At 48.6% G+C, this 12,053-nt stretch overlaps 2 protein-coding genes and 1 long non-coding RNA gene across 5 annotated transcripts in view; 1 reads left to right on the plus strand and 2 right to left on the minus strand.

Moving 5' to 3' along the window:
* LOC142669034 (gastrula zinc finger protein XlCGF66.1-like) overlaps positions 1–12,053 on the minus strand; it is a 351,749-nt gene that overhangs the window by 138,526 nt on the left and 201,170 nt on the right. The window lies entirely within an intron of this gene.
* The window catches only part of LOC142669036 (uncharacterized), a 168,462-nt gene that overhangs the window by 73,195 nt on the left and 83,214 nt on the right, over positions 1–12,053 (minus strand). The window lies entirely within an intron of this gene.
* The window catches only part of LOC142669033 (uncharacterized), a 45,113-nt gene continuing 43,227 nt past the window's right edge, over positions 10,168–12,053 (plus strand). For both annotated transcript variants that reach the window (XM_075847090.1, XM_075847091.1), the window contains exons 1-3: positions 10,168–10,327; positions 10,794–10,961; positions 11,046–11,169. In XM_075847090.1, coding sequence (XP_075703205.1) covers positions 10,250–10,327; positions 10,794–10,961; positions 11,046–11,169 — 370 coding nt within the window. In that variant the 5' untranslated portion in view covers positions 10,168–10,249. The remainder of the gene's footprint in view (positions 10,328–10,793; positions 10,962–11,045; positions 11,170–12,053) is intronic.

The raw sequence follows: 12,053 nt of genomic DNA on the forward strand, positions 1-12,053 counted from the left end.
TCACCAGAAATATAAAACCCCCCCACACCGCGCAATCACCGGAAATATAACACCCCTCACACCGCGCAATCACCGGAAATATAACCCCCTCACACCGCGTAATCACCGGAAATATAAAACCCCTCACACCGCGCAATCACCGGAAATATAAAACCCCTCACACCGCGCAATCACCGTAAATATAAACCCCCCCCACACCGCACAATCACCGGAAATATAAACCCCCCCACACCGCACAATCACCGGAAATATAAACCGCTCACACCGCGCAATCACCGGAAATATAAAACCGCTCACACCGCGCAATCACTGGAAATATAAAACCCCTCACACCGCGCAATCACCGGAAATATAAACCCCCCACACCGCGCAATCACCGGAAATATAAAACTCCTCACAGCGCGCAATCACCGGAAATATAAAACCCCTCACACCGCGCAATCACCGGAAATATAAAACTCCTCACAACGCGCAATTACTGGAAATATAAAACTCCTCACAACGCGCTATCACCGGAAATATAAAACCCCTCACACCGCGCAATCACCGGAAATATAAACCCCTCACACCGCGCAATCACCGGAAATATAAAACCCCTCACACCGTGCAATTACCGGAAATATAAAACCCCCCCACACCGTGCAATCACCGGAAATATAAACCCCTCACACCGCGCAATCACCGGAAATATAAAACCCCCCACACCGCACAATCACCAGAAATATAAACCCCTCACACCGCGCAATCACCGGAAATATAAAACCCTCCACACCGTGCAATCACCGGAAATATAAACCCCCCCACACCGCGCAATCACCGGAAATATAAAACTCCTCACACCGCGCAATCACCGGAAATATAAACCACCCACACCGCGCAATCACCGGAAATATAAAACACCTCACACCGCGCAATCACCGGAAATATAAACCCCTCACACCGCGCAATCACCGGAAATATAAACCCCTCACACCGCTCAATCACCGGAAATATAAAACCCCTCACACCGCGCAATCACCGGAAATATAAACCTCCCCAACACCGCGTAATCACCGGAAATATAAAACTCCCTCACACCGCGCAATCACCGGAATTATAAACCACTCACACCGCGCAATCACCGGAAATATAAACCCCTCACACCGCGCAATCACCGGAAATATAAAACCCCTCACACAGCGCAATCACCGGAAATATGACCCCTCACACCGCGCAATCACCGGAAATATGACACCCCTCACACCGCGCAATCACCGGAAATATAAAACCCCCGACACCGCGCAATCACCGGAAATATAAAACCCCCCACACCGCGCAATCACCGGAAATATATAACCCCCCCACACCGCGCAATCACCGGAAATATAAACCCCTCACACCGAGCAATCACCGGAAATATAAACCCCTTACACCGCGCAATCACCGGAAATATAAAACCCCTCACACCGCGCAATCACCGGAAATATAAACCCCTCACACCGCGCAATCACCGGAAATATAAAACTCCTCACAACGCGCAATCACCGGAAATATAAACACCTCACCGCGCAATCACCGGAAATATAAAACCCCTCACACCGCGCAATCACCGGAAATATAAACCCGTCACACCGCGCAATCACCGGAAATATAAAACCCTCACACCCCGCAATCACAGGAAATATAAACCTCCTCACACTGCACAATCACCGGAAATATAAAACCCCTCACACCGCGCAATCACCGGAAATATAAAACCCCTAACACCGCGCAATCACCGGAAATATAAAACCCCTCACACCGCGCAATCACCGGAAATATAAAACTCCTCACACCGCGCAATCATCAGAAATATAAAACTCCTCTCACCGCGCAATCACCGGAAATATAAAACGTTCTGTCTCACAAAATAGCGACGCAAAACGGTTTTCTTTTTTGAACAAATTTTTCTTTCCTTGTCGAAGATAAATCTCAAAATTTGGTGTCGTCGTAATCGTATTGACCCGGAGAATAAAGGTAACAAGTCATTTTCACCGCATGGTGAACGCCGCAAAAACTAAACCTAAAAATCAATAGGATTCACTGCGTTTTCCTCTATTCCAGCCCACAATTGTTTCCTCTTTCCCAGCACATTATAGGGGACAATAAAGGGGTTTTCCACGATCGGACAACTGATGACCTTCACCAGATAGGTCATCAGTATATGATCTGTGGGGGTCCGACACCCGGACTCCGCACCGATCATCTGCTCCAGCTGCCTCCGGGCACCAGAAGTCCATGCTGAAAGCAGATGCTCCGGTCACGGAATAGAGCGGTCGTGCTGCTGTGTTAAAGTGAATAGGAGCAGAGCATTTAGTTCTGCAGAACGGCCGCTGTGCAGTGGTCGGAGCCATTTGCTTCCGGCTCCAACTACTGCATACCGTTCAAAACATCCGGCAGCCGGAGCAGCTGATCTGTTCGGGGTCCGGGTGTCGGACCCCCACCATCATATACTGATGACCTATCCAGTGGAGGTCATCCGTTGTCTGATCGTGGAAAACCCCTTTTAAAATTACTTCACGTCCAGCACAAGACATGTTCTCATACGGCTATGCCAACGGAAAAACAAAAAAGTTCTGGCTTTTGGAAGGAGGGAGGAAAAATTTGAATTGGCTGCGTGTCCAAGGGGTTAAGTACATAAGAAGAGACAAACATTAATGAATGACAGACTGGTCCAGAGGGAGAGAGACCCTGCCCTCATAGACTGCACTCTACAAGAGAAGGAGAGACCCTGCCCGTGTAGACTGCACTCTACAAGAGAAGGAGAGACCCTGCCCGCGTAGCCTGCACTCTACAAGAGAAGGAGAGACCCTGCCCACATAGACTGCACTCTACAAGAGAAGGAGAGACCCTGCCCGTGTAGACTGCACTCTACAAGAGAAGGAGAGACCCTGCCCGCGTAGCCTGCACTCTACAAGAGAAGGAGAGACCCTGCCCACATAGACTGCACTCTACAAGAGAAGGAGAGACCCTACCCGCGTATACTGCACTCTACAAGAGAAGGAGAGACCCTGCCCGCGTAGACTGCACTCTACAAGAGAAGGAGAGACCCTGCCCGCGTAGACTGCACTCTACAAGAGAAGGAGAGACCCTGGCCACATAGACTGCACGCTACAAGAGAAGGAGAGACCCTACCCGCGTAGACTGTACTTTACAATAGGAGAGAGACCTTGCCCGCGTAGACTGCACTCTACAAGAGAAGGAGAGACCCTGCCCACATAGACTGCACTTTACAAGAGGAGAGACCCTGCCCGCGTAGACTGCACTCTACAAGAGAAGGAGAGACCCTGCCCACATAGACTGCACTCTACAAGAGAAGGAGAGATCCTGCCCACATAGACTACACTCTACAAGAGAAGGAGAGACCCTGCCCGTGTAGACTGCACTCTACAAGAGAAGGAGAGACCCTGCCCGTGTAGACTGCACTCTACAAGAGAAGGAGAGATCCTGCCCACATAGACTACACTCTACAAGAGAAGGAGAGACCCTGCCCGTGTAGACTACATTCTACAAGAGAAGGAGAGACCCTGCCCGTGTAGACTGCACTCTACAAGAGAAGGAGAGACCCTGCCCGTGTAGACTGCACTCTACAAGAGAAGGAGAGATCCTGCCCACATAGACTACACTCTACAAGAGAAGGAGAGACCCTGCCCACATAGACTGCACTCTACAAGAGAAGGAGAGATCCTGCCCGCGTAGACTGCACTCTACAAGAGAAGGAGAGATCCTGCCCACATAGACTACACTCTACAAGAGAAGGAGAGAACCTGCCCACATAGACTACACTCTACAAGAGAAGGAGAGACCTTGCCCACATAGACTGCACTCTACAATAGGAGAGACCCTGCCCGCATAGACACTACAAGAGGAGACAGTAGGTGAGGGTAGAAGCTGGTCATCCGGTGGAGTAGTGGCAGCCGGTTATTTTAGGGTGTAAGCTTTTCTGAAGAGGGGGTGTTGAGGTTACTAGTGAAGGTTTGGATAGTGGGAGAGATCTGATGAGTTGGGCTAAAGAGGTCAGAATGTGGGGGAAGCACGGGAGAAATCTAGATGATGATGTGAGGAACAGATAAAATTAGAACAAAGAAGGTCTTGTGAGGACCGGAGATTATGTGTGGGAAGGTATCAGGAGATTAGGGCAGAGATGTATGGAGGGGATGGTTTGTTGACATCCTTGCATGTCATTTTTAATATGTATAACTTAATTTAGTAGGCAATGGGTGGCCAGTGACCGCAGAGGTGGAATTAGGGGACAAGGTAGATTTATCCTTGCAGCTGAGTTGAGAATGGGTAGGAGGGGTGCAATAGTGTTAGATGGGAAGCCACAGAGAAGGATGTTGGAGTAGTCTAGACAGTAGATGATGAGGGCATATATACTGGCATGTTTGTCTGTTCGAGGAAAGACTGACTTCAAGAGGTTTTTGAGGTGGAGACAGCAAGAAGTGGTAAGCGCTTGGCTGTGCTATTTGAAATTAAGGGTTATCCCAATGCAGCGGACCTGTGAGACCGGGAAATGTGTGGAGCCATTAACTGTGATTTGATAGTTCTGGTAAGGGGGTTGAGTGAAATGGGGAAAAGATGATTCCGTTTTCTCCATGTTAATCTTAAGGAAGTGGGAGGTGAAAGAGGAGATAACTGTTAGACATTCTAGATAGCAGGGAGGTAACATCAAGACCAGAGGCACTGGCGTAGCTATAGGGGTCGCAGCGGTCGCAATTGCGACCGGGCCCCGAAGCCAGGGGGGCCCACGGCCCCCCGCACCACATCAATAAAAAGTTACTATAGTAACTCGGGCCGCGGGCCCCTGTTACTATAGTAACATACTTTACATACCTTCCTGGTTCCGGATCGCAGCGGAGGTCCTGACGTCAAGCGCTGTGCGCAGCGCATGACGTCACAGCGCTATGCCGCCGCGCACACCATCGAGACTACAGAACTCCCGCCGCGGCCGAAGAGGAAGGTAAGGTTAGCCCTGACTGGCGGGGTCTGACTCCCGGGACCCGCCAATCAGCTGTTTTGAAGGGGCCGCAGCACTCGTACGAGAGCTGCTCCCCTTCATTCCTGTCACTTCATTCCGGTCACACTGTGAAACGGTGTCGGCGATTCACAGTGTGGGCGAGTAGTGAAATGAAGGGGAAGCAGCTCTCGTACGAGTGCTGCGGCCCCTTCAAAACAGATGATTGGCGGGACCCGGGAGACACATCAGCTATTGATGGCCTATCCTGTGGATAGGCCATCAATGTTTAGGGACTGCACAACCCCTAAGCCTACGATGTAGCAGGCTTAGGGGGCCCATGAGACAAGATCACAGATTGTGTGATCCTGTCTGCTGGGCCCTGTATCTAAGCCAATCACATGGTAGGCTTAGATACATGGCCCATGCGTGATCCTGTCTGCTGGGCCCTGTATCTAAGCCTACCACACTGTAGGTTTAGATACAGGGCCCCAGCACACAGTAATCTTATACTGTATAAGATTACTGTCTGCTGGACCCTGTAACTAAGCCTACCTTGTGGTAGGCTTAGATACAGGGTCCCCCAGACAGTATCACACATGGGCCCTGTATCTAAGCCTTAGGGTATGTGCACAGACACTAATTACGTCCGTAATTGACGGACGTATTTCGGCCGCAAGTACCGAACACAGTGCAGTGAGCCGGGCTCCTAGCATTATAGTTATGTACGATGCTAGGAGTCCCTGGCTCGCTGCAGGACAACTGTCCCATACTGTAAACATGTTTTCAGTACGGGACAGTTGTCCGGCAGCGAGGCAGGGACTCCTAGCGTCGTACATAAGTACGACGCTAGGAGCCCGGCTCCCTGCACTGTGTTCGGTCCGGTACTTGCGGCCGAAATATGTCCGTCAATTACGGACGTAATTAGTGTGTGTGCACATACCCTAACACATGTGTTACTAATAATTTTTTGTGTGTTTTCTTACAGGTTCGGTCGTTGGACTACGGCGGATTCCAGGACTACTTCGATGACAGCTTTTTTTTTATTAATAAAATGGTTAATGAGGGTTGTGTGTGTTTTTTTTTTAATTTCAATAAAATATTTTTTCTATGTCTTTGTGTTTTTTTTTTAAACTATATTACTACCGCCTTAGTAATGGCCGCCGGCTGATTGACAGCGTCCATTGCTAAGGCAGGACTTAGTGTTAGCTGCTGCAGAGGCTAACACTAACCCCCTTTATTACCCCGGTACCCACCGCCACCAGGGGTGCTGGGAAGAGCCGGGTACGATCCAGTACCTGACCATCTGTAGTGATGGTCGGCCACTGGGGTGGCCGCAGGCTGGTATTATCAGGAGGGGAAAGGCCAAAAACAGTGGCCCTTCCCATCCTGGTAATGCTGCCTGCTGCTGCTTTATTGTATCTGGCTGGTTATGAAAATGGGGGGGACCCCACGTAATTTAAAAAAATAAATTAAAAAAAATTATTGGAAAGAACGATGTCGGGTCCCCCCCAATTTTCATAACCAGCCAGATACAACACAGCAGCAGCAGGCAGCATTACAAGGGTGGGAAGGGCCACTGTTTTTGGCCTTCCCCAGCCTAATACTACCAGCCTGCGGCCACCCCGGTGCCTGCCCGTCACTACAGATGGTCGGGTACTGGTTTGTACCCGGCTCTTCCCAGTACCCCTGGTGGCGGTGGGTACCGGGGTAATAATGGAGGTTAGTGTAGCCTCTGCACCGGCTAACATTAAGCCTCGCCTTAGTAATGGAGAGTGTCAATCAGCCAGCGGCCATTACTAAGGCGGTGATAATAAAGTTTAAAAAGATACAAGCACATAGAAAAAATATTTTATTGAAATAAAAAAACACAACCCTCATTAACCATTTTATTGAGAATAAAAGAAACGCCGTCATTGAAGTCCTCGTATCCGAAGTCCAACAACCGAACCTGTAAAAAAAAACACAAACACACAAAAATAATCAGTAACACATAAAGAAACAAAATTATTATTCTTACCTATCCTGGGTCCAGCGCTGGAGCCGCAATGTCAGCGAGCTGGGCCCTGTATCTAATCCTATCATGTGTGATACAGTCTGCTGAGCTGTGTATCTAATCCAATCATGTATGATACTGTCTGCTGGGCCCTATATCTAATCCGATCATGTGTGATACTGTCTGCTGAGCCACTGTATCTAATCCTATCATGTGTGATACTGTCTGCTGAGCCACTGTATCTAATCCTATCATGTGTGGTACTGTCTGCTGAGCCACTGTATCTAATCCTATCATGTGTGATACTGTCTGCTGAGCCACTGTATCTAATCCTATCATGTGTGGTACTGTCTGCTGAGCCACTGTATCTAATCCTATCATGTGTGATACTGTCTGCTGGGCCACTGTATCTAATCCTATCATGTGTGATACTGTCTGCTGAGCTGTGTATCTAATCCTATCATGTGTGATACTGCCTTCTGAGCCACTGTATCTAATCCTATCATGTGTGATACTGTCTGCTCAGCCACTGTATCTAATCCTATCCATAGTTTATAGGGTCGTAGTGCTATAGATATGCTATGCTGTCTCATATACACACTTTTTTTGGGGGCGGACACATATGTATTGGGGCTATTTCCCGGACATTTTAAGCCCTGAGGGTATGTTCACACGGCAGCATCCGTTACGGCTGAAATTACTGTGCTGTTTTCAGGAGAAAACAGCACCGTAATTTCAGCCGTAATGGCATGTGCAGGCGTCTTTTGCTGCGTCCATTACGGAAGTAATTGAAGCTGGTTTTCCATGGAGTCCATGGAAAACGGCTCCATTTATGTCTGAAGAAGTGACAGGCACTTTTTTACGCGCCGCCTTTTGACAGCGGCGCGTAAAAAAAAATGACCGTCGGCACAGAACATCGTAAGACCCATTCAAATGAGTGGGCAGATGTTTGCCGACGCTTTTGAGCCGCATTTTCGGACGTAATTCAATGCTAAAACGCCCGAATTACGTCCGTAAATAGTGTGTGTGAACCCAGCCTTAGTGACGCCCCGGATGCTAGTGCTGCATTGTTGGGTCACTTAGGAGACCCAGCGATGCAGCTGAAAGCGGACCGTCGGCCATGAGAAGTTTGCGGGGGGGGGGGGGGGGCCAGTAAGAATTTTTGCATCGGGGCCCATGAGCCTCTAGCTACGCCCCTGACCAGAGGTAAATTTGACCAAAGATTTAGATGGAGAAAAGTAAGGGATCCAGAACACTGAGACCCATGAGGGAGCGATAGTAAATCTTTAGTTGGTAAGGTATGAGGAGATCCAGGAGAGGGCCAAGTCTGTGATGTCAAGGGACTAGAGAATTTGTATCAGGAGGGTGTGATCGACTGTGCCGAAGGTGGTGGACAGGTCTAGAAGGAGGAGCACAGAGTAATGTAGAAGCAGAGGACAGGTCTAGAAGGAGGAGCACAGAGTAATGTAGAAGCAGAGGACAGGTCTAGAAGAAGGAGGAGCACAGAGTAATGTAGAAGCAGAGGACAGGTCTAGAAGGAGGAGCACAGAGCAAAGTAGAAGCAGAGGACAGGTCTAGAAGGAGAAGCACAGAGTAATGTAGAAGCAGAGGACAGGTCTAGAAGGAGGAGCACAGAGCAATGTAGAAGCAGAGGACAGGTCTAGAAGAAGGAGGAGCACAGAGTAATGTAGAAGCAGAGGACAGGTCTAGAAGGAGGAGCACAGAGTAATGTAGAAGCAGAGGACAGGTCTAGAAGGAGGAGCACAGAGTAATGTAGAAGCAGAGGACAGGTCTAGAAGGAGGAGCACAGAGTAATGTAGAAGCAGAGGACAGGTCTAGAAGGAGAGGCACAGAGTAATGTAGAAGCAGAGGACAGGTCTAGAAGGAGGAGCACAGAGTAATGTAGAAGCAGAGGACAGGTCTAGAAGGAGGAGCACAGAGTAATGTAGAAGCAGAGGACAGGTCTAGAAGGAGGAGCACAGAGTAATGTAGAAGCAGAGGACAGGTCTAGAAGGAGGAGCACAGAGTAATGTAGAAGCAGAGGACAGGTCTAGAAGGAGGAGCACAGAGTAATGTAGAAACAGAGGACAGGTCTAGAAGGAGGAGCACAGAGTAATGTAGAAGCAGAGGACAGGTCTAGAAGGAGCACAGAATAATGAAGAAGTGGGGGAACAGGTTTAAAAGGAAAAGCACCAAGTAATGTAGGCGATGGAGGACAGGTCACGCTTTACAGAAGTCTGTGTGTAAGATGTGACTGCTAAGTGATAAGATGATGCAGAGATCCTGCACACCCAGCACAATACATGCTGCTACCTCACACTAAACTACCAGGACATACACACTGTATTGGTGGGACGTACTGCGCATGCACACTGGTCTGGCGGGACCTTCCGCGCCTGCGCACTGGTCTGGCGGGACCTTCCGCGCCTGCGCACTGGTCTGGCGGGACCTTCCGCGCCTGCCCACTGGTCTGGCGGGACCTTCCGCGCCTGCCCACTGGTCTGGCGGGACCTTCCGCTCCTGCCCACTGGTCTGGCGGGACCTTCCGCACATGCTCGCAGGACTGGCGGGACCTTCCGCACATGCTCGCAGGACTGGCGGGACCTTCTGCACATTCACACGTGACCGCTGGTTCCCATTAACCATGGTTAGTATCTGTCTTTCAGATGTGAATAAAGTTACTATCCGGTAAAATAATCTACAAGGAAAAGGGGAATACTATAATAATTAAGAATTTTAGATGTCTCTGAAGATCCAGGATCTCTGAGGTAACTTCTAATATCTGTAAAAACTTATATTAGGGGTGTATTCATTCATAAAGGGCATCTGTCACATTGACCACCAGTCTGATCTGTTGGCAGCAAATTATATAGCAGGAGGACCTGAGCAGATTGTGTCTCTCCATTCACTTCTATAGGAGCTACGGAAACCGCCTAACAAGGCCACCCAGAGGTGGAGCCGCATCTATCAGACATTTCTGCCATATCCTGGGGAGAAATGTCCGTGTTGGGAATACCCCTTTATTCCATGTGGTGACGGCTCTGAGAAGATGTTTCTCTCAATGATCAATAAGTGAGGTTCTGTATGTCACACGTGATGATGTCCCCTGTATGATCTCCATCTTCTCCTTTCTTCATAAAGACGTCTGCAGTACTAGATCCTCCAGTTTTCTCATCTTCTCCTTTCTTCCTAAAGACGTCTGCAGTACTAGATCCTCCAGTTCCTCCAGTTTTCTCATCTTCTCCTCCACAACGTTCCTTCTGCTGAATGACCCACCAAGGATGGACAAGGACAGGAATGAGATGAGCAGAAGAATATTAGACTTCACCTTGGAGATCATCTACCTGTTGAGCGGAGAGGTAAACTTTTCTACATTATAGAACAAGTCCCACATAGGGAAGGGACAATACATAATAGGAAGAATCCAGTGTCCTGTATAACAACGTCCAGATCTTCCAAGTGACGTCAAGAAGCTGAAGGTCAGCCACCAATATGGTCAGTTATGTGTCATGTCACCAATGCAGCAATAGTAATGTTGTAGAGTAATGACAATGACCAGGAACCAGGAGGATCAGGATGACATCTATATAGAAACATAGGAGATGACGGCAGGAGGAGAGCACATGGTCCATCTAGTCCCCCCAATATTATTTCCTTTTTAGTTTTGGCCTCGTTCTATTTTCTCAATGTCTTTTTGTAGGTGAGGTCTCCAGTATTACAGATGTGGGGTCACTAGAGGTCTATACAGCGGGGTCACAATCTCCCTCTTTCTACTGAGGGGGGAATACTGTGTTCAGTTCTCTAAGTGTCTCTCTCCATACACAGGAGTACACAATAGTGAAGAAGACATCGGGTGACTGTACGACTCCCATCATCCATGAGTCAGGAGGATGGAGCAGTAGTCCCATCACAGAGCCTCCCCCTCACTCCGGGATACATGAGAAGAAGATCTTAGAACTGATCTACAAGATGACTGAGCTGCTGACTGGAGAGGTGACACTGCTGGGAATGCTGGGAAATTCTCCAGTAACAGCACTGGAGGTGTCTGGGTAATGACTGTATCATTGTGTGTGTCAGGTTCCTATAAGGTGTCAGTATGTCACTGTCTATCTCTCCATGGAGGAGTGGGAGTATCTAGAAGGACACAAGGATCTGTACGAGGAGGTCATGATGGAGGACTACCGGCCCCGCACATCACAAGGTGAGAAGAGACAGATCTATACTGGCATTACTGTGGGCACAGGCTGGACTGGCGGTCATGTTGAGGCCTTAATACCGTCATGTGCAGCACATATACACGTGTGTACAATGACATGTAATGTAGGAGCTCCACAATTTCGGCTCCTTTTACATCACATTAGATCCCTGTGTTTCGTGCTGCCGGCTGCTCATAACTCTGCATTACAGGTCACATTACATTGTACAGCGCTGGCGGCCGTTCTGGATACAGGAGCCATGAAGACGGGCAGGACGCGCTGTCTCCTAATGCAGAGTTATGGGCAGCCGGCAGCGCGGACTATGGGCAGTCGTGCTGTAGTCAGAAGTAAACCTGGTAATACAAGTCATGTAGAAAGACGATTATCGGCACACTCCGGCAGTATAATAGTTTCCTATATAATGTCAGTATAATCGGAGGTTCTCTTTAATATTACAAGTTATGGGCACTAGATTCTGGAGATGGGACGCTGATCCAGGGATTTATTCTGATTTCCAGATTTGGAGTCGGGGAGGAGTTTTCCCCTAATTAGACAATTATCATCCACCTCATGGGGTTTTATCTTCCTCTGGATCAACACGGTCGGATTATAGGTTGGTCTTGATGGACTTGTGTCTTTTTTCATCCTTAGTAACTATGTAACACAGAATGTATGGAGCTAAATTTACCTCTAATATAAAGTACAACGTGTTCTGAAAAAACAATCTCACAATGTCTTGGATAAGTAAAATCTTATTCCCACTTCTGATACGTCTCCACATGGCGTAAACACGGCGGAACGTCCAAAACTCATTTTTGGCGCGACGTGTAGATGAGATTTGTTAAAATCTCATCCTCATTGCTACTACTGTAATACGCTGCAGATTTTC

Source organism: Rhinoderma darwinii, assembly GCF_050947455.1.
Source record: "Rhinoderma darwinii isolate aRhiDar2 chromosome 1 unlocalized genomic scaffold, aRhiDar2.hap1 SUPER_1_unloc_12, whole genome shotgun sequence".
NCBI lineage: Eukaryota > Metazoa > Chordata > Amphibia > Anura > Rhinodermatidae > Rhinoderma > Rhinoderma darwinii.